At 38.1% G+C, this 23,110-nt stretch overlaps 1 protein-coding gene across 5 annotated transcripts in view; it reads right to left on the minus strand.

Moving 5' to 3' along the window:
• The window catches only part of TMEM87A (transmembrane protein 87A), a 56,576-nt gene that overhangs the window by 12,472 nt on the left and 20,994 nt on the right, over positions 1-23,110 (minus strand). For 3 of the 5 annotated variants that reach the window (XM_053593637.1, XM_053593636.1, XM_053593634.1), the window contains exons 7-15: positions 19,818-19,935; positions 15,115-15,176; positions 13,561-13,744; positions 12,215-12,314; positions 8,251-8,344; positions 7,405-7,480; positions 3,155-3,259; positions 2,105-2,163; positions 569-672 (exon numbers count right to left, since the gene is read on the minus strand). In XM_053593637.1, the coding sequence (XP_053449612.1) occupies positions 569-672; positions 2,105-2,163; positions 3,155-3,259; positions 7,405-7,480; positions 8,251-8,344; positions 12,215-12,314; positions 13,561-13,744; positions 15,115-15,176; positions 19,818-19,935 (902 nt within the window). Of the gene's footprint in view, positions 1-568; positions 673-2,104; positions 2,164-3,154; positions 3,260-5,798; positions 5,872-7,404; positions 7,481-8,250; positions 8,345-12,214; positions 12,315-13,560; positions 13,745-15,114; positions 15,177-19,817; positions 19,936-23,110 lie in introns of all 5 variants that reach the window. The other 2 variants (XM_053593635.1, XM_053593638.1) reach the window with 1 other exon arrangement.

Consider the following 23,110-nt stretch of genomic DNA (forward strand, 5'->3'; position numbering starts at 1 on the left):
AATAAAAACAAATAATACTATTGAGCACTTAACAGACTGCGGTGTAGTGTAAACATAACATGTATGCATGGAGAAACCAAAAATCTGTGTGACTCGCTTTTTTGCAATATTCGCTCTTATGGCCTGGAACTGAACCCACAATATCTCCAAGGTATCCCTCAATATTATAAGGAAATGTCAGAGTTGAAAGGCACCTTAGGGCGGCACCTGTGGCTCAAGTAGTAGGTTGCAGGCCCCATATACCGGAGGTGTGGGTTCAAACCTGGCCCCAGTCAAAAACTGCAAAAAACAAAAAAAAGAAAGGCACCTGATATTATATCACTTCATTTCATTTCTCATTATTATTTGGAGAGGAAACTAAGAACAGAGTGGTGAAAAGAGGAAGCATGCCAAAATCGCTAAGCAAGTTAAAAGGACAGCTGAGACAGGAATGCAGTTCTTCTGATTCCAGGCCCTGTGTTCCTTCAACTATATGACACAGCCCTGACACTGTCCCCTAATGTACCATTGTTAATTGACGAAATGCCCTTTAATGGTCAGGAAAGTAAATCAAAAAAAGCTCCAGAACCTCTGGTTGTTTGCAGATGGTCGCCAGAGAATCATGATGACAAACAGGATCATGGAGAACAGCAGCCGCCAAATGGCATCATCCACCCACAACTCCCGCCAGTCCTACGATAAGGGGGAAAGTACATTTATATACATGATCTTAACCCTCTGTTCACAAAGCCCTTGGCATAGAACAAGAATCACTTATTCATTAATTTGAGGTACATTTGCCATGAGCCTGATATGTGCTCAGTACTAAATGCTAGGGAAACAAAGTGAATGATCATAGTTTCTTCCTTTGTAGGAAGAGAGGCATTGTTGTTGTTAAAGAGAAGGCACCACTGAATGGAACATTTATCAAAGCTTCATCATAGCTAAAAGTCCTTAGGGAAATTTTTTATATAAGGTAAGCGAAAATAACACTAAGTTGTTGTATTTTATAATTTTCATGTCTTTCTTTTTACCAAAATAGAGCCATAGCTGCCTCCAAAGGAATCCTATTGCTACAGTCTTTGAGCTGAGATCCTAAGGACATAGTTTCAACTCAGATGATGACTCACACATACAGTACTTCATGACTTCTTGGTCAAGATTTTTAGTTAAGGCAAGACCATGACAGGCTATGATTATCACTTACAAAATTCTCCCCCAATACTTGAATATATAGCCATAAAACAAAAAAGCAACTACCGTACCATACCACTTACTATACCAAGCACCATGATAAAACAGAATACTTGGGAGGAGGGAAGTATTATAATCCTCAAAGTGGAGCACTAGCCCTAATCTCTTTTTTTCTTTTTCTTTTTTAAATTAAATCAAATTAATATGGGGTACATATGAGGGTACAATTTTTAGGTTACATTGTTCTCACCTCCAGGGTAAAGTTCCATTTGTAGAAGAGCCCCTTATCCAGGAGGTATGTTATACACTCTCACAATGTGCACATTAGGTGAGATCCCACCACATGCCCTCCCTCCTTCTGCCAATGTCCTCCCCCCCTCCCGCTTCCCTTTACCCCCAAACTGGACTGTATTAGTGTTTTATTGTTCTTAAGAGCATGCAACTGTTTATATTGATTTCATATTAGTGTGGAGTACACTGGATATTTATTTTTCCATTCTTACGATACTTTACTAAGAAGAATGTATTTCAACTTCATCCAAGTAAATGTAAAAGATGTAAAGTCTCCATCTTTTTTAATGGCTGAATAATATTCCATGGTATACATGTACCACAGTTTGTTGATCCATTCATGGGTTGACAGGCACTTAGACTGCTTCCACAACTTGACAATTATGAATTGAGCCGCAAAAAACATTCTAGTGCAGATGTCTTTGTGGTAAAATGATTTTTGTTCTTCTAGGTAATGGGATGACAGGGTCAAAGTCACACAAACACCATAGATCTTTGAGGATTCTCCATAGTTCTCTCCAAAAATAGCCCTGACTTCCCATAAGGTGCACAGCTTACAAGAAACTTACTACTGTCATCAACATCATTATCTGTGTAAAAGATAGCACACAATTCATAAATGTATGTATTTATAACTCACCGACTGACACGTCACTATTCTGAACTTCATCGTTGTCCAGATGATAAACACAATAGATGCTAATAGTAAATGAAAATCGTGGTCAGAATATGAATGCTGGTTTACATCCCCAATTACATTCTACTACTTCTGGTTAAATGGACTTCTACACACCCTGAGCCTCAATACATCATCATTTTCTATCAGTTGTATTAACAAATGTATTCAATACATATTTACTAAACACCTACTATCAGCAAAGCCCAATGACAGATACATACTCTTGTCGATCTTTTCTGTGCTAACTTAAAGAAGAGTTTTGTAGCAATTTTATTTGCCCTCTGGCTACTTCAGTAACCCTCAGAATTAAAACAGAAGGTATTGGAAATATGACTTTTTCCAACTATCAATATAATTTCTTCCTTATTTTTTTTCCTTCTTTTATCTTTAGTATAGTAATACTAATTTTTCTTTGGCTGCTCAGATTTTTTTTTTATTTTTTATTTTTGGCTGCTCAGATTTTTTAAAAAATCATTGATAAAATGACTACAACACAGAAGAGCTGGTTCCAACTATAAATCCGTTCTCACTATACTGCTGGCATAAGGACCAAGAGGCAGGCACATTAGCCTAGTTTGGCTGCTATCTACCTGATGTCTGTATTTTATGTATGCTTAGTGACGTATGTAAAAATGTACTCTGATCTAAAATTCTGTAGCTATTTAATAAAACCAAATAAACATGTGGTAATATCTTCTAAAAGGAATCTAACTGCTACTTGGCACTGCTAACTTACCTCCAGAAATAGAATGCCTCAGAAAAAGAATGGAGACAGGAAAGGGATAAACTATGAGCTGAAATTACATGAGGTTGATTTTCAGCTATTATAAATAAAATGGTTCTTGCCTTTTTTAAAACCATAGATCTTTCTGAGAATTTGACAAAAACTAAGAACCTTTTTCCCAAGTGAAATACACAAAACTTTCTATGCCCACCCAAGGCCTCTCAGGTCAAGAATCGCTGTTCTAAACAGATCACACTTAAACTGCAGGAAGAAAATCCTAGACTTACCTGCCACTGCCAAGATAAGTGTGTTGGTGAAATGTCGGTACAACGAGAGTTTTACAATGTTCCTCCGAAGTTTTAATAGCTTCATTGTTTGAGTCAGGCTAATAAATATGTGTTTGCAGGTCAAGGAATTCAACGTTCAGGAAATTATTCTCGGATTTCTTTAGAATCCGGGGTCATACTAATAAAGTTATGGATTGCAGAGGCCTTATGTTAATAGCTTTTTAATTACCACAAATACCTCAAAAATAAGAAACTCATCATTTTTGATGAGACACTGAAGAAAAGACAGATCCAAGATAAAAGATGAATGCACAAAATAAAATAAGAAAAATATAAAAAAGAGAAATAAAGACAGTGACTACAGGTACCCACCACAACGCCAGCTATTTTTTGGTTGTAGCCATCATTATTATTTGGCAGGCCCGGGCTGGATTCGAACCTGCCAGCTCAGGTGTATGGGCTGGCGCTTTAGCCACTTGAGCCACAGGCACCAAGCCGAGAAATAAAGACAGGAAAAGACTTTGTAGAGAAACAAAAATGATGAAAAGAACAAGTAGAGAAAGGGCAGAGAAATGAAGAGAAAAGAAAATGATTAACAGGCAAGGGACAAAGAGTTAACATCACTTTCTCTCTTCCTTTAAGGTGGATAGCTCTGTTCTCATGTTTCCCAGCTAATCCAGTCTAGGGTCATAATACAACCATGTTTACAACCTTCCAGATTTATTATTTTTTTTTTTTTTGAGACAGTCTTAGTTTGTTGCCCTCGGTAGAGTGCTGTGATGTCACAGCTCACAGCAACCTCAAACTCTTGGGCTTAAGCGATTCTCTTGCCTCAGCCTCCCAAGTAGCTGAGACTACAGGTGCCCACCACAATGCCCAGCTATTTTTGGTTGTAGTTGTCATTGTTGTTTGGAAGGCCCAGGCTGGATTCAAACTTGCCAGCTCTGGTGTATGTGGCTGGCACCCTAACCGCTGAGCTACAGGCACCGAGGCATCCTTCTAGACATCTATACTAGAATTTCTCTCATGCCATCTTTAGGAACCTGCCACCAGCTGCCTGCATCACCCTAAATTTGGTTACAAAGGCAATGACTGTCCATTTTCAGAATATTATTCCCAAGAAGAAACTGCCAGAGAAACAAAGGACGGGAAGTGACAACTACTAAACACAATGTCTGCTATAAGGAGCAAACATAAAATAAGGGGGTTAACACTTGCTGCCCTTTGCTGTTACCTAGTCCTTTATTATCTTCTTGCATGGCCCAGTCCCACCTTCCTCTCTATTCCTCCCAGTACCTGTAGACTCGTAGGGGTGTCCAACCTTTCTTTTTCCAGCTGCACATTGAAAGAAGAGTTGTCTTGGGCCACACATTAAAAACACAAACGTTAACAAAAGCTGATGAGCAGAAAAAAAGGTCTATGCACAATTTCTGCATATCTGACACCACAGATAAGCAAAACAGATCTCAAATAATCTGCATGTGGCCCGCTGGACACACCTGGACATAGAGGTTCACAAAACACACTTGAAAAGATACTGATCTAGAAAATCTTTGGCCATTTGCATCCAGGATATTTTAATTTCAAACAGCCATTTTAATTTCAAATTCTTTGCCATATGGCAGGCCACTCAAATTCACAAAATTAAAATTTTGTTCACATCAAGCTTTTTGCAATAGTCACAATCACAATCTATGAAGTCAGTAATACTGCATAGTTACAAATAAGACCAAATATATTTAAAAAAAACTGTAAACAAATTAAAAATAACTGCAAAAAGATAATATCCAAAATCTTGAGTACTTTACCCAACAGCCCAAGCCCCTAATAAATAAACCTTTAATTTTTAAGAACAGGAGAAAGAGATTATTAAAAAGAAACTTGTTTCTTATTTGCTTATTATATCATATATAATTACTGATAATCATTCTTCCTTTTGGCTATAAAGAAATAATATTTAGGGCAGCACCTGTGGCTCAGTGAGTAGAGCGCCAGCCCCATATAACGGATGTGGCGGGTTCAAACCCATCCCTGGCTAAAAACTGCAAAAAAAAAGAAATAAATAATATTTATTCTGAATGGTGGAAATCTTCAGACAATTCCAAGTCAGCTTTGGAATGAGGGAACAAAACATTCAACCTGCAAGTGTTGGGATGTGCTAATTCTAAGCAGAGTTTCAGAACGGTCAAACCACTGTTGTTCCTAAAACCACATTTCACAGATAAAAATTTTTCTAAAATTTACTAGAGTTTCAAAGCACTTAGTAATTGCCAGAGGCTAAAAGAAAGAGCAGGACCAGAGTAGCCAGTGATTCTAATACAGTGATTAGGTATACAAAGAACAAGTGCAAAATCAAGGTGAAATGCTCATTTAAAAGAAAAAAGCCAGAAGCATTTCTGCTCATCCACAGTCACCAATATTATGATGTGATTTCAAAACAAAACAAAATAAAGAAAACATAAATAAAACTGCTTACCTGAACTCTCAGGTTGTTAAGACTTAACATACACTATGCCCCAGATTAAGAAGTAATCAACAAAACTGATTTAAGAAAAAAACAAAAAACCCTCTTTGCAGAAAGATCAGTGAAAACCCATCTCTAAGAGGAGAAACTGGATCGTCATCAAAAAAGCCAACGAGAAGGATATCCACCAGCACAGGGCAGTGTCTAGGAAAGCCAAGGGGATAAAGGCCAAGGAAGCAAGATCAGTCTGGGCCTGCAGACAAAGAAAAAGAGGTGGTGAAAAACAGATGTCTAGATAGGTACAGGGAAGAAACAGCACACAATTCTGCATTTATGTAATCATCTGGAATGGTTTTGCATTTGAACTGAAAGAAAATAAAAAGAACACTTGACAACACCTAATCATTCCTCCCATCTTACAAACCATCACATAGAATATAAGCATTTCACATACACTGTTAAAGACAACCTCAATTCCATAACACATGCTGCTAACTACCATAAAGGTAATTATCACTGAGTTTCTAGTTCTAGTATAAAAAAAAATACATGTTATGAAGTGACCACACCAAAAAAGTTTCAGTGTTTATAATTCTCCATTCCATCCTATCATTTCCTATTATTGTGATTTTGGCTGCCACTCTAAAAAGGCTCTGCTCATAATTTTAAAAAATTACTGTATCATATACTAAAACTTATTGATGGTCAGGCACGGTGGGTTACGCCTGTAACCCTAGTGCTCTAGGAGGCTGAGGCGGGTGGACTGCTTAAGCTCAGGAGTTAGAGACTAGCCTGAGCAAATTTGAGACCCCCATCTATAAAAAATAGCTAGACGTTGTGGCAGGGGCCTATAGTCCCAGCGACTTTGGGAGGCTAAGGCAAGAGGATCACTTGAGCCCACGAGTCTGAGGTTGCTGTGGGCTGTGACACCACGGCATTCCACTCAGGGCAATAAAGTGAGACTCTGCCTCAAAAAAACAAAACAAAACAAAGAATTACTGATATCCAGAATTGTAATGCAGGGTGACCACAGAGTTCGTGGGCAATTTAATTTTAAATTAAAACTCTATGGCTGGGCAGCGCCTGTGGCTCAGTCGGTAAGACACCGGACCCATATACGGAGGGTGGCGGGTTCAAATCTGGCCCCGGCTGAACTGCAAACCAAAAAAAAAAATAGCCAGGCGTTGTGGCGGGCGCCTGTAGTCCCAGCTACTCGGGAGGCTGAGGGAAGAGAATCGCTTAAGCCCAGGAGTTGGAGGTTGCTGTGAGCTGTGTGAGGCCGTGGCACTCTACCGAGGGTGATAAAGTGAGACTCTGTCTCTACATAAAAAAAAAAAAACTCTATGGCCACACTGTATAATAGAATTTTACAAACAAGAGCTCGCCTGGGCTTAGCACCTGTAGCTCAGCGGCTAGAGCGCCAGCCACGTACACCAGAGCTGGCAGGTTCGAATCCAGCCTGGGCCTCCCAAACAACAATGACAATTACAACCAAAAAAATAGCTAGGCTTTATGGCGGGCACCTGTAGTGTCAGCTACTTGGGAGAGGCTGAGGCAAGAGAATCACTTAAGCCCAAGAGTTTGAGGTTGCTGTGAGCTGTGACACCACAGCACTCTACTCGTGCTGACAGCTTGAGACTCTGTCTCAAAAAAAAAGAGCTCGTCTGAAACAAAATGTAAAGCAATTATCTGTCTGAAAAATTATACTGTATGTTTCCACAAGTTTATATATAAAATGCTTTTTATATAACCCAAAGTCCCCAATCACCAGTGCATAATTGAAAGGATATCCATAATATAATACAGGCATCAAGTGCTGAGAGGGCCAGGTTTAATATCAGAGCCAAGCGATAAGAAATATACTACAACAGCAGAAGAAAGAAAATGAAATTGACAGAGGGTTAAAGGTGCTTAAAGTCTAAGGAAATCACATACCAAGCATCATGTGATTTGAAAAACAAATTTGTATCCACAGAGGCTTTTATTTAAGAGGAATTTAGTACAAAAGTTAACTAAGTCCAGATTTCTTGAGGGCAAGACCAAGCTTATAGCATTTACCACCTTGACTCTAATAGGTTATTAAATAATCTGATTTTTAAATAAATAAGAAAATTAATTTGAATGGCCTAAGGAGGCCTACTTCTTCACATTAATTCAGCTATAACATAAATTTCTTCATCACTTTCATCTCTTAATTTCCTTCCCTGGCAAAGGGAATAATTATGCAATCCTCAAGAATGGTGTGAAAATGAGTAAGTTGCACTTTATGGAAGTCTCTGAAATTCAAGTGTTGGTTAAGCAAAGGACATTGTTACCTAAGATTAGATTAAGTACATGATTCCAATGTTTGCCACTCACACAAGAATGACAGCCCACTGCTTGGAAGGGGGAACTAAATAATTATCAATCTGGGGACAGGTAGAAAAGCATTCATTTTGGGTCACACATTAAATTTATAAAATTCTAACAGATCAAAAAGAAAAACTGAACTATATGTTCATTCTGAAACTGAGAACCCCAAGGTGATCAGGGAAAACAGAGAAGAAGTCCACAGACATTTCCAATTCACACTCTTGAGACAGAAACAATATAAGTGAACTGACCATAGAAATTCAGAGTAAGTAGTACTAACCCCAGTAACTCTGAGGACCCCTTCCATGCCAGAGAACAAAAGATAGAGGGCTCCTGCTACCACAACCTTGTGAAGGGTGACTCCTAGGCGTGGCCTAAAGAGGAAGAGACAGTTGAGTATAAACTTAACAAACCCCAATACATGTGTAAGCTAAGTAAGAGCAACATATGTTAATTAATATAGGCCAACAATTTAAAGTGATAAACAATATACACTTGATTCACCTGTGGGAAAAAAGCTCTTAAAAACATAATGGCCTTAGCCAGGCACAGTGGCTCAGGCCTGTAATCCTAGCACTCTGGGAGTCTGAGGTGGATGGACTGCCTGAGCTCACAGGTTTGAGACTAGCCTGTGCAAGAGCAAGACCCCGTCTCTAAAAAATAGCATGGTGTTGTGGCACCTGTAGTCCCAGCTACTCGGGAGGCTGAGGCAAGAGAATGGCTTGAGCCCAGGAGTTTGAGGTTGCTGTGAGCTATGATGCCATGCACTCTACCAAGGGTGACAAAGTGAGATGCTGTCTCAAAAAAAAAAAAAATATATATATATATATGGCCTTAAAACAAGACAGGGAATACTAGAACTTAAGATCTGGTCCCTAGTTATCGCAGTTTTAAAAACTTTATTATATAGAATTTTGAAACATATTCAAAAGTAACAGAATAAACCCTTATAAACCCAACAATCATCAACATATGGCTAATTCTTCCCAATGCATAGCACCATCCTCTTCCCATCCTTTCACATTATCTTGAAGCAAATCCTAAACAGCATGTTTTTATGTCTTTAACAGATGAGGACTTTTTTTCTTTTTATTTCAATAGCCACAAAATGGGCTTAAAAATAACCACAATATCATTATTAATCTAAGAATTTTAGCAATTTCTCAAAAAGCAATATTCTATTGCAGTTTATTAAATAAACAACATAGTTATAAGCTCAAAGTCTTCTGAGCAACCTCTGCCTGAAGGAGGAAAGCCTCAGATCCTTAATATTCAAAATCCTGGTAGACTCCATTTTTCATCTCCATTTTCACAAAATCCCTCCATGATTCTTTGTAGTTGTACACTTTGAGATGCACTGCCTCAAATCATGTCTGTCTAAGTCTCACTAATATTTGTTCTTACATTTTTTGATATTCACCAGGAAAAGCTCCATATGAGCAAAGAATCTTCCTTCCCCCATCTTAGAAATGCTTCCTGACATATAGAAGGCACTCAAATATTTGTTAAATAAATACTAAGAACTAAAACTCATTCCTCTAATCTCATTTAAAGCAAAGAACTACTTTAAATGAATTTATCGAAAAAATTAACCCCCCCATCATTTAATCTCACTTATAGCAAAACTCCCTAAAATAACCGTCTGTACCTGCCTAACTCCATTCCCTTCCTCCTACTCTCTCTTGAGGGCTCACCAATAGGGCTTTTGTCCCTACCACTTCACGAAAACTGTTCTTGTTATGGTAACTAAGACTTTCCAAGTAGTCAATTTTCAATCCTCTTACTAGACCTATCAGGAACATTCAATACAATTAATTACTCCTTCTTGAGTCACAGTCTTCAGTTAGCTTCCCAACTCACTGCTTATTCTTTAATTTCCTCTGCTAACTCTACTCCATGTCATAGACATGTAAATAACAGAAAATGTTCAAGGGCCCCGTTCTTAGAACTTTTCTCTGTATATACTCACTTCCTTAGTGATCACACCCTGTCTCCTGACTTAATAACATCTACGTCTCAATCACTCCCAAACTTTCATCTCTGCCCCAACCTCTCCCTTTTGTTTTCCCCACCTGGATATCCAACTGAACTCCAAACTTACATCATCTAAGGTCTTCCTAAACTCAGTACATATCAATTCCATCCTGCTACTTGATCTGACCAAAACAGCAGGCATCATCCTTGATTCTTCTTCTTTCACATCACACATCTGATCCATCAGCAAATTCCACTGGTTCTACCTTCAAAATATACACAGAATCTGATCTCACTGAAAGGATGGTCGGTCTTCATACCAAAATAACAGAATAATTATTAACTCAAGCTTTTCAGTAAGGGCTAAAATCAATTTCTCTCCATGCTCACTGGCTCATGTGCGCACGCGCACGCTCGCTCTCTCTCTCTCTCTCTCTCTCTAGCTGGCAGCACCTGGAGTTCCATTTTCTTTTCTTTTTTTTGCAGGTTTTGGCCAGGGCTGGGTTTGAACCTGCCACCTCCCATATATGGGGCCAGCGCCCTACTCCTTGAGCCACAGGCACCGCCCTGGAGCTACATTTTCACATCTAAGAGGAGCCCAGTGGACAAAAAGGAAATGTAAATCTTTCTCTTTACATTCACCAGCTCACTGTAGTTTAGAATCTGTTACATAGCCTTAATAATGGGCAAGTGTCAGGCCTTGGACTCTGCCCAAAATCTTGTCTCAAGGGCAGAATCACTAACAGGATCAGAAAGACCTATTGTAAGTCTGCCTCCAGAAAAGGCAACTGCTTATTATCCTGCCAGAGGGAAAAAAACGGATACAGTGTTCACAGTACCCTGTTAATTTGACTACAATCACTATTTTCTTCTTCTTTGTCCCCATAAATACTACAAGGCCCTGGCCTCAGTTGCTGGCATTTTTCCTTTCTTTGGGATGCCCTGCTGTCTCCCTGTTCTCTTTTCTCTCTCTTTGCCTTCCTCTTTCACTCTCTCTCTCCTTCTAAGAAGACAAAATTAAGTTTTATACTTTCATATCCTAATCTTTGTCTGGAGAAATCTCTTCTCAACCCAGAGAGCTCCTAATGAGCTTTCCACACTCATCTCAGACTCTCTTCCTCCGCATATACACAAAGTTCTCTCATCTCTTTAAGGTCTTTGATTAAATGTCATTAAGTGAACTAAAGCCTTCTTTGATCACCCTATTTACAATTGTAAGCCCCAGCTCCTGCTACCACTTCCTGTCCCCTTTCCCTAAATTATCTACTCCATTGCTCTTTTCTCTAACATATTAAATATTTTACTCACTTATTTAAATTTTGTCTCTGTCCCTTCCCTCCACAAATGTAAACTCTAAGCGTTTTGTAAACTTGCTGTATCCCCAGGGCCTAGAAGAATACCTACATAAGATACTCAATAAAAAAAAATATTTTTCAGAGTACAAGAATGCTCTTCCCATAAAAAGTCTGATTTGCAGGTGGCACCTGTGACTCAAAGGAGTAGGGTGCCAGCCCCATATACCAAGGGTGGCGAGTTCAAACCCAGCCCTGGCCAAAAACTGAAAAAAAAAAAAATCTGATTTGCAAAAATATTTTGTTTTATTTTATTTTTTATTTTTTTTTAGAGACAGAGTCTCACTTTGTCACCCTCGGTAGAGTGCTGTGGCGTCATAGCTCACAACAACCTCCAGCTGTTGGGCTTAGGCGATTCTCTTGCCTAAGCCTGCTGAGTAGCTGGAACCACAGGCGCCCACCACAACGTGTGCCCAGCTATTTTTTGTTGCAGTTTGGCCAGAGCCAAGTTTGAACCCGCCACCCTTGGTATATGGGGCTGGCGCCCTACTCACTGAGCCATAGGCGCCACCTTGCAAAAATATTTTAGAGGAATAAAGTAATTATAAATTTAAGTTTGGTGTTTCAATGTTACTGCTACACTGTAGGTTTTCTTGCAGCTGCTCCTTGTAAGAAGTGAAATGAAACACTAACTTTTTCTTTTTTACTTTTTTTTTTGCAGTTTTTGGCTGCAGCTGGGCTTGAACCTGCCACCTCCAGCATATGGGGCCGGCGCCCTACCCCTTTGAGCCACAGGCACCACCCGAAACACTAACATTTTGCCAACATTTACAATACTACAAAATTTCAGATACTTTTTCTTATTTCAGAATTTTTTTTTTAATCAACTATTCAGAACTACCACATGGGAACCTGCAATATTGTTTCCATTTCATCAGTATTTTAATTTGCTCTTCCACATTGAAAGTGAATACTTACTTGACTATGCCATATCCCAGACTGACTATTATGACCAGTGTACGTGCCAGTGAGCGTTTCACTGCTGAAAGTAGTTCTGCAAGGATCAAGGCACCTTGGACTTAAGAAAGAAGAGAGAGAAAAGAAAGGAAGAAATTACACAATTACCTAGATTAGGCAACAGGCCTGATTCCTGTTCCAGAACATAAATCTCTAACAACTCTTCAGAATAAGGTTTACTAAGACGGAGTAACTTTTGTGCAATTTTTACACAAGGTGATACCACTTACAATCTTAGTAATGGGTACATATGGCAATCTGGGGGTGCTCAACTCAGGTCCCTCCCCAGCCTACCCCCCCAAGTTCACTAAAACCTTAACAAAATACCTCATCCCATCTATCTGGATAGCTTGTACCATCAAGGAATCCCCCCCCATTTTCAAAAACGAAATATAACTACACAAAAGTACAAAACACACTCGTGTACACATGTCGGTGCGTGTAATTTTTAATTTATTTTTACATCTATTTTTAAGACTTATAAAAGATCAAATAAGTATATCTTGCAACAATTATTACTAATTACATGTTCTGATAAGAAAGAATTGATTACAAAAATTTCAGTACTATTGCTATTACCAGTTTACCTTATTTTATTTATTTTTTTTTTTTGTAGAGACAGAGTCTCACTTTATGGCCCTCAGTAGAGTGCCGTGGCCTCACACAGCTCACAGCAACCTCCAACTCCTGGGCTTAAGCGATTCTCTTGCCTCAGCCTCCCGAGTAGCTGGGACTACAGGCGCCCACCACAACGCCCGGCTATTTTTTGGTTGCAGTTTGGCTGGGGCCGGGTTTGAACCCGTCACCCTCGGTATATGGGGCCAGCGCCTTACCGACTGAGCCACAGGCGCCGCCCCCAGTTTACCTTATTAAACCGTTAAGTACCCTCTTTTTTTCTTGATATTACTAATATCAACTCTAACCCAACATTTTAACATCTTTGAAATAAGGTGTGTCTTACAGCCAATGCCATCTTATAATTAAATTGGCACTGCTTTCCTTCTATCTTAGGTATATATCGATGACTTAGAAATCAAAGGCAATTGAGATTTGGTGATGATAATAATCATACCCAACACAGTCTACTCATAACCTTTATGAGGATATTTCAGTAAAATTACTCACACCACTGAACCGATAAATTATGAGATTAGAAATAAAAGTCATAATCATAGTGATTTTGCTTAAGTTAGTCTAGTAAATAATCTGAAAGTAAAACTCATTTTATGATTGCTAACATTAGGAAAATTTTCACACATCTCTTTTGCCAATCACTCAAACTGGCAAACATTTTTTTGGTTACATACCAGACTCTCCTTTGTACCGAATATTCTGAAATTCTGCATAGAAGACAGCCTTCTCAAGCATTCCCAGGAAGATGACAGCACCAATCCAAAACTGAATTCTCAGGAGATCTCTCCAGTAGCAGGCAGACCACGCCAGCCACAGAACACCGAACAGGACATACACGATACACATCACCATAAAAAACTGTTATCAAAAAAAAACCCCAAAAAACAACTTATCAAAGTGAATAAGAGATAAAAAGAAGAATTAGGGAAAGGAGTCAAGCACCTAGATTTAGAATCAATGTATAGTTTGAAGCAACTACAGAAATATATACCTTCCAAACTCCATTTAAAAATAATTATTTCTCTGGAGTTTAATACTAACAGGAAAGAATTATCTCCTCTGGAGCAGAGAAAGACAATGAAAATTTCTCTTCATGAGTGACTGTTTTCCTGTATGAAAGAGCTTTTTCAGCTAACAACCTAAAGTTATATAGTGTAAGCCAGGCATAGTGGCTCAGGCCTGTAATCCTAGCACTCTGGGATGCTGAGGTGGGTGGACTGCCTGAGCTCAGGAGCTCAAGACCAGCCTAAGGAAGAGCGAGACCCCATCTCTACTAAAAATAAAAGTGAGTCAGGCGTTGTGGCAGGCCCTATAGTCTCAGCTACTTAGGAGGCTGAAATAAGAGGACCCCTTGTGCCTAAGAGCTTGAGGTTGCTGTAAGCTGTGACATCATAGCACTGAGGGTGACAAATTGAAACTTTGTCTCAAAAAAGTAGATAACATAAAGTTATATAATATAAATGACTTGACAACACAGGAGAGGGAAAAAGGCATGACTGAGTGAGGACAGGAAATCTGAAATAGATTAAAGAAAAACATTCATGCACATGCACACAGGTGCACACAGTGAAGTAGGAGGATGTTTCATCACATGGTTACTCCAAGTGGGACCAAAAACTACAGGGAAGCAGTAAGCGTCCTGCTATGGATCCTGCAGAGAATGTGAGACTGAGACAATCTCTGAAGCACTTCCCAAGTCTAAAATCCACAGGTTATTGACCCCTTCATTTTACAAATAAGAAAACAAGACACACAAGGGCACATTTACCCTCTCAAGTTCCCAGTCTAACTAATAAGCAACATTTTCTAAACTATGTAGATAGAAAAAAAAAAATTTTTTTTTGAGACACAGTCTCACTCAATAGCCCTGGGTAGAATGCCGTGGCATCTTAGCTCATAGCAACTTCAACTCTTGGGCTCAAGCAATTCTTTTGCCTCAGCCACCCAAATAGCTGGGACTACAGGTGCTCACCACAATGCCCCACTATTTTCTTTTTTTTTTTTTTTTTTTTTAGAGACAGGGTCTCGCTCTCGTTCAGGCTGGTCTCGAATCTGTAAGCTCAGGGCAAGCCATCCATCTTGGCCTCCCAGAGTGCTAGGATTATGGGCGTGAGCCACCGTGCCCAGCCATATACAAATCTTTAAAAAAGAATATTCCCACAAAATGTGGACAACCTGTCAAGCAAACCTCATTCAATGTTGAGGTTAAAAAATAAAAGGTCACTTACAATCATCAAGGGATAGTCTTCAAGTGTGAGGTATTCATAGGGACCCTTCACTTCAACAGTCACTGCCAAAACACACCAAGAATTAATTTAATGTGTACAGAAATCAAACAAAACATTGTCTAATGTTCAATGAAAGTAATGAAAAATTCTTCAGGTCATTTACTTCTAACTACTTTAATCCTGGTGCATATTACATTCGCACAGCATGCTGAAATTCATCCAGTGTTCTCAGAGTTCATGCTATGCAGGTTTCCATGCCTCTACTCCAGTCTGAAATGGGAAAGCCCTTGTTCCCAGACTTACATTCCTTATAGACTTGATTGTAGGATATTTCCTCCATAAAGCCTTCTTTGGCTGCCAATTTGGAACCTCTCCCATGTATTCTAAATTCTGAACACATTTCATATATATTTTTCTTACAACACATGATTGATATGCTTTATATGGTACAGGACTTGCTTCCTTCATACTAACACTTTATTTTTTCTCCTTCTTTAAATGTATGTTCCTATTTCTTTATTATTTTTCTACCAACTTCAATTTTATGTCATCTTGCCACATTAAAGCATCATTTTCAGAACTATATAAAAAAAATAGAAATTCTATATACACACACAAATGATGCACCTTCCCTGATAAGGTATGATGGAAAACATCTACTTCCCAATCATGAACCCTAGATCCTCACTCCAAAATGAAAATAACTCAAAAATTCAGAAAGAAGCAAAGCAGCATCCCATTAACACAGAACTGAACTTTCCCCAAACTTGCTAGTTAACATTTTTCAAAGACTCTGTTAATAATCACAAAATGCCTAATGAAGCAGAAAAAAATGATGGTAACAACATGAACCTAAAAAGACGTCTGGTTCACTGAAGCAAACTTATTGACTATTTTAAGACTAAGCAGTATTTTAAGCCTAACTGATAAAATGATGTGGATAAATTCTAGGTATGAATAATAAATAAAAATCTAATTTATCTGAGAAATAATCATCTCTGGAGATAGACTAGTCGTAGCTTTCAGAGAAAAAGAGGAGCAGCAGAGTCAGATTTGATATATTATGACGCTGAAGTGAAGTGGAGAAGGGCTTCCTTTCCAAAGAAAGGAGGTTGAAAATAAACACTGGCAAGTGCTTCTTGAGATTATTACCCATTAGAAAGTTGCCGGGCGTGGTGGTTCACGCCTGTAGTCCCAGCGCTGTGGGAGGCCAAGGCAGGTGGATCATCTGAGCTCAGAAGTTCAAGACCAGTATGAGAAGCAGTGAGCCAAAGTAAGACCCTGTCTCTACTAAAAACATCAAAAACAGCCAGCACCGCCAGAGGAAGAAGAAAATGAACAAAAAAGGAGTACTTCAAACAAAGAAGAATGAACAAACAAACTGAAATTAAAAAAAAAAAGTCTACAGTAAACATCAGACTAAATGGGTGAAATGTACCAGTAGTAAAGTCAAGAGGAAGATAAGGATGGCTGCCATCATTGCTTCTACTCAGTATTTACTTTAAGAAAGCTGGGTAGCTAAGGAAACTGAAACTGCAAAGTAGAAAGAAGAAACAAAAAAGGAAACCACAGAACATAAGAACAGTTAAGAAGTTATTACAAAATTCCAGGTAAAAGATGAACTGGGCATCAACAATAAAAACACATAAAAAAAAATTCTTGAAACATTAAAATTTACCAATGGTGGTTAATTTAAAATTTTCCAAGTTCTGGGTTGGTGACCAAGTTTAGACAATTCTATTTTAGAATACTGAGAATATGATACTAACTAAAAATTTAAAATGCCAGAGGATCAAATGAAGGAAAATTAAAACTAATAAGAAATCATATATGGGAATACTTCCCAACACATTCTATGAAGCAAATATCACCCTGATCCCCAAACCAGGAAAGGATCCAACAATAAAAGAAAAGTATAGACCAATATCATTAATGTTTATCAATGCAAAAATATTCAATAAGATCTTAGCAAACAGAATTCAAAAGCACATCAAAAAATTATACACCATGATTTGGCTCAACATACGCAAATCTATAAATATAATACATCACACCAATAAAATAAAAAACAAAGACCATATGATTCTCTCAATTAACGCAGAAAAAGCCTTTGATAACATCCAGCATCCTTTCATGATCAGAACACGTTAGAAAACAGGCATAGAAGGGACATTTCTTAAACCAACAGAGGCCATCTACAGCAAACCCATGGCCAATATCATATTGAATGGTATAAAACTGAAAACATTCCCACTCAGATCAGGAACGAGGCAAGGATGCCCACTGTCTCTACTGCTATTCAACATAGTAATAGAAGTCTTAGCCATCACAATCAGGCAAGAGAAGGCAATCAAGGGTATCCAAATAGGGTCAGAGGAGATCAAACTCTCACTCTTCACTGATGATATGATCCTATACCTGGAAAATCCCAGGGACTCAAATTTAAAACTCTTAAAAGTGATCAAGGAATACAGCAGCATCTCAGGATACAAAATCAATACTTACAAATCAGTAGCTTTTATATATACCAACAATAGTCAAGCTGAAAATATAGTTCAGGACTCTATTCCTTTCACAGTAGTGCCAAAGAAGATGAAATATTTGGGAGTGTATCTAACAAAGAATGTGAAAGATCTCTATAAAGAGAACCATGAAACTCTAAGAAAAGAAATAGCTGAAGATGTTAACAAATGGAAAAACATACCATGCTCATGGCTGGTAAGACAATTGTTAAAATGTCCATACTACCCAAAGCAATATACAAATTTAATGCAATCCCTATTAAAGTACCATTATCATACTTCAAAGAACTCGAAAAAATAGTATTTCGTTTTATATGGAATCAGAAAAAAATCTTGAATAGCCAAGACATTGCTCAGAAATAAGAACAAATCAGGAGGTATCAGACTTCAGACTATGCTATAAATCTATAGTGATCAAAACAGCATGGGACTGGCACAAAAATAGAGAGGTAGATTTATGGAACAGACTAGAGAACCAAGAGACAAACCCAGACACTTATCATCATTTGATCTTTGACAAGCCTATCAAAAATATTCAGTGGGGGAAGGACTCCCTATTTAACAAATGGTGGTGGGTGAACTGGCTGGCGACCTGTAGAAGACTGAAACTGGACCCACACCTTTCACCATTAACAAAAATTAATTCCCATTGGATAAAAGTTCTAAACTTAAGACATGAAACTATAAAAATACTAGAAGAGAGTGCAGGGAAAACACTTGAAGAAATCGGCCTGGGAGAATATTTTATGAGGAGGACCCCCTGGGCAATTGAAGCAACACCAAAAATACATCACTGGGATAGGATCAAACTAAAAAGCTTTTACACAGCCAAGAGCACAGTAAGTAAAGCAAACAGACAACCTTCAGAATGGGAGATTTTTGCAGGTTATGCTTCCAACAATGATCTGATAACTAGAATCTACAGATAACTCAAACTAATCACTAAAAAGAACAAATAACCCCATTTCTATGTGGGCAAGAGACTTGAACAGAAACTTCTTTGAAGAAGACAGGCGCATGGCCTACGAACACATGAAAAAATGCTCTCATCATCCTTAATCATCAGAGAAATGCAAATCAAAACTACTTTGAGATACTATCTAACTCCAATAAGATTAGCCCACATCACAAAATCCCAAAACTACAGATGTTGGCATGGATGTGGAGAGAAAAGAACACTTCCACAACTGCTGGTGGGAATGCAAGCTAATACGATCTTTTTGGAAAGAAGTTTGGAGAACACTCAAGGAACTAAAAGTAGACCTACCGTTTGATCCTGCAATTCCTCTACTAGGTATACCCAGATGATCAAAAATTATTTTACAATAAAGACATTTGTACCAGAATGCTTATTGCAGCTCACTTCATAATTGCCAAGACATGGAAACAGCCCAAGTGCTCATCGACTCATGAATGGATTAACAAATTGTGGTATATGTATGCCATGGAATGCTATGCTGCTATAAAAAAGATGGAGGCTTCACATCTTTTATGTTTACCTGGATGGAGCTGGAACATATTCTTCTTAGTAAAGTATCTCAAGAATGAAAAAAAAAACCCTTGATTGCACTAATGTACACAGCTATGATTTAACAATTTAAAAAAAAAAATGCAACAAAAAAAAGAGTGAAAAAAAGCATCCACTGTACTCAATACTACTATGAAATCAATATATTATCACCTACACATTCATATGAATGGCAAAACATAACTGTAGTCCAGAAAGTAGAAGGGAAGAGGAGAGAGAGGGGAGGGGAGGGGGGACATGGGAGAAGATAGAGTTTTTGGGGGGACCTCACCTAATGTGCATGATGCAATGGTACATTTCAAAACTGTTAAGAAATGAGTATAATTGTGATGGATGTGTTACTTAGTTCAATGTAAGCATTTCACATTGTATATCAAAGTAGTATACTGAACCCCATAAATGCATCAATGTACAAAGTTATGATGTAATAAAAAATAATAATTTTCAAAAAAGAAAGAAATCATATATTAAGTACCTCAGACTGTGTCTGGTAATATTGGATACAGAAAAGTATTAATTTCTTTCGATTTCCCCACTTCACAATATTCTTAATAAATCATTCCCTTACTTAAAGCAACTTTAAGTGTAAAACTGCTATCTACTATATATGACATAACTAGATAATAACAAATGTTAAAAAGAAATGAACTTACTAGTAAAAAGATTACTTAGTGAATTCTCTTTTGATGATTCCTTTGAGGATGAAATGCCAACGTGTACAATAAAAATGTACGGTGCATCTTGCCAAGTTTGCAATGGTTCATGCATTGCCTAAACAGGAAAAAGGCATCAAATTTTCAAATCTTAAGAATTAAAGCCACAACTTCATAATACATGCACAATATGAAAATTTTGCTCCAGAATATGTCCAGAAATGTAATAGAGTCCTTCAGTTTCATTCTTTAAAACAGCAGGCATAAAACAAACCTGGAGAGTACAAAATAAAGTAGGCTTGAGGGCGGTGCCTGTGGCTCAAGGAGTAGGGTGCCAGCCCCATATACCAGAGGGGGCAGGTTCAAACCTGTCCCGGCCAAAAAATAAGTAATATTGGTTTGGCACCCGTGGCTCAAGTGGCTAAGGCACCAGCCATATACACCTGAGCTGGCGGGTTTGAATCCAGCCTGGCCCACCAAACAACAATGACGGCTGCAACCAAAAAATAGCCAGGTGTTATGGTGGGCACCTATAGTCCCAGCTACTTGGGAGGCTGAGGCAGGAGAATCGCTCAAGCCCAGGAGTGGGAGGTTGCTGTGAGCGATGATGTCACAGCACTCTACCCAGGGCTACAGCTTGAGGCACAGTCTCAAAAAAAAAATAAAATATAACTTAGGCTTGACTATAAATTACTAAGATACCTTGTATCTTACACACAAAAAGCACACTTAACATTTGTTCATGAGAAAAACCTTGACCAAAATCACTAACTTGAATCTCTACTTAAGTCACATTAGGATACTAAGTCATGTTTTACTAAAGTAACACAATAAGCTAAGGATTTTAAACTAAGAAGTATTTAAATCATCTGAAAAAACTTATGGTGATATCAATAAATAGGAATTATAAACACCAATTCCTAAATCTAATTCAGTCCAACACCCTTCCCAAGACTATCAGAAAATCTGCTGACATGGTCTCACATTTATATAATATGGATATAGATAGTTTATATAAAAAGAAAGAGTTGCAGCCAGGCAAGATGGCTCACGCCTGTATTCCTAGCCCTCTGGGAGGCCAAGACAGGTAGATTGTCTGAGCTCACTGTTCTGAGACCAGTCTGAGTAAGAGCGAGACCCCGTCTCTAAAAATAGCCAGGCATTGTGGCAGACACCTGTAGCCCCAGATACTTGGGAGGCTGAGGCAAGAGAATCGCTTGAGCCCAGGAGTTTGAGGTTGCTGTGAGCTATGACATCACGGCACCCTACCGAGGGCAACAAAGTGAGACTTTGTCTCAAACAAACAAAAAAAGCAAGTGTCACTGCCCTTCAAAGTCAAAAAAGACAAATTAACAGCCTCCAAGGCCCTGACCAGTGATTCTTGTTTTCTACATAGATAAAACTTCACAAACACAGACTAAGATGCAAAGATAAAGATGAACACAGAAAATGACTGGCTGCTTCTTCCTATGTGTGAAAAGAGGTACTGCTACTAAATTTTCAATTTATTATCACCTGGTCTTAGAAAGTAAAACTTTTATCCAGAGATCTCTGGGTAAGCTTCACTGATCTATGAAATCCTTAAAGTGGGTAACACATTTTTGCACGTTTGTGCATTTTCCTGTGCACCCACAGCTTTTCTCAAACGGTTAAAATGTCCTACAACCCAGGAAAAGGTTAAGTAATAGTCCAAAAATTATACTTCACAATAAAAATCCATGTGTCGAACAGATTAAATGATTCTTCAGCTATGCATTTATTAGGTTATCTTAGTAACTTAAGAACATGTTGATGGGCGGAGGGAGGGTGATTGGTGGGATCACACCTACGGTGCATCTTACAAGGGTACATGTGAAACTTAGTAAATGTAGAATATAAATGTCTTAACACAATAACTAAGAAAATGCCAGGAAGGCTATGTTAACCAGTGTGATGAAAATATGTCAAATGGTCTATAAAACCAGTGTATGGTGCCCCATGATCGCATTAATGTACACAGCTATGATTTAATAATAATTAAAAAAAAAAGAACATGTCATGCTAAATCACACATCTCTGCCTAATAATCTCTCTCTGACAAGACTCAGGAGCAGTCTGTGAGGAAAACTTTGCAGCTTTGAAGTTACGGATATCGCATGTTACCATATGTAATGTAATTATGGTTACCTATTAACCATAATTACTGAAACTTTCGTGAACTTATTTGCACATCAACCAATAAAACATTCGTGCAATAAGCTGCTTGCTCTGTTACCAATTTTAAATGTCCTAAAAGCATCTCTTAAAATTCCCAAAGAGACTAATTCTCACATTCCAGGATTAGATAAAGTCTACATTTAACTCCATAAAGTAGTGATTCTGATCCTGTAAAAACCTTTTATATGCCAGGTGCTCTGTTCAGCATTTAGTATGATCTTTAATTTTCACAACAACCATAACAGATAAGTACTATTATTAACTCCTTTATTAAACTGAGGTAAATTTCACATAACATATAATTCACAGGCAGGTGATACACTGCACAATGGTATACAACCACCTATATCTAGTTCCAAAACATTTTCATTGTCCCTTGGACTCAGTAAACAGTAACTCCCACTTTGTCCCTCCTGCCACCACTTGCAACTACTCATCTACTTCCTACTTCCATGGTTTTGTCTATTTAAGGACATTTCATTTGCATCTTCTTTGTTTCACTTACAGTTTTCAGGTTCATCTATGCTATTTTATGTATCAGTACTTCATTCATTTTTATGCACAAAAGATACTCCATTTTATAGACATACAACATTGCTCATTTATTCCTCCTTGGGGCTTGAGCTTTGAGAACTTCTGAGTCCTTTTTTTTTTTTTAAGAAAACTTGTGTTTACAAATCTGTAACCTTTATATGTACCAACAATAGTCAAGCTGAAAAAACAGTCAAGGACTCTATTCCTTTTACAGTAGTGCCAAAGAAGATGAAATATTTGGGAGTACCTAACAAAGGACGCAAAAGATCTCTATAAAGAGAACTATGAAACTCTAAGAAAAGAAACAGCTGAAGATGTTAACAAATGGAAAAACATACATGCTCATGGCTGGGAAGAATCACCATTGTTAAAATGTCCATACTACCCAAAGCAATATACAATTTTAACGCAATCCCTATTAAAGCACTACTGTCATACTTTAAGACCTTGAAAAAATAATACTTTGTTTTATATGGAATCAGGAAAAAACCTCGAATAGCCAAGTCATTACTCAGAAATAAAAGCAAATCAGGAGGAATTACGCTACCAGACTTCAAACTATA

This window comes from Nycticebus coucang, chromosome 6 (genome assembly GCF_027406575.1).
Source record: "Nycticebus coucang isolate mNycCou1 chromosome 6, mNycCou1.pri, whole genome shotgun sequence".
In the NCBI taxonomy this organism is placed as follows: Eukaryota; Metazoa; Chordata; class Mammalia; order Primates; family Lorisidae; genus Nycticebus; species Nycticebus coucang.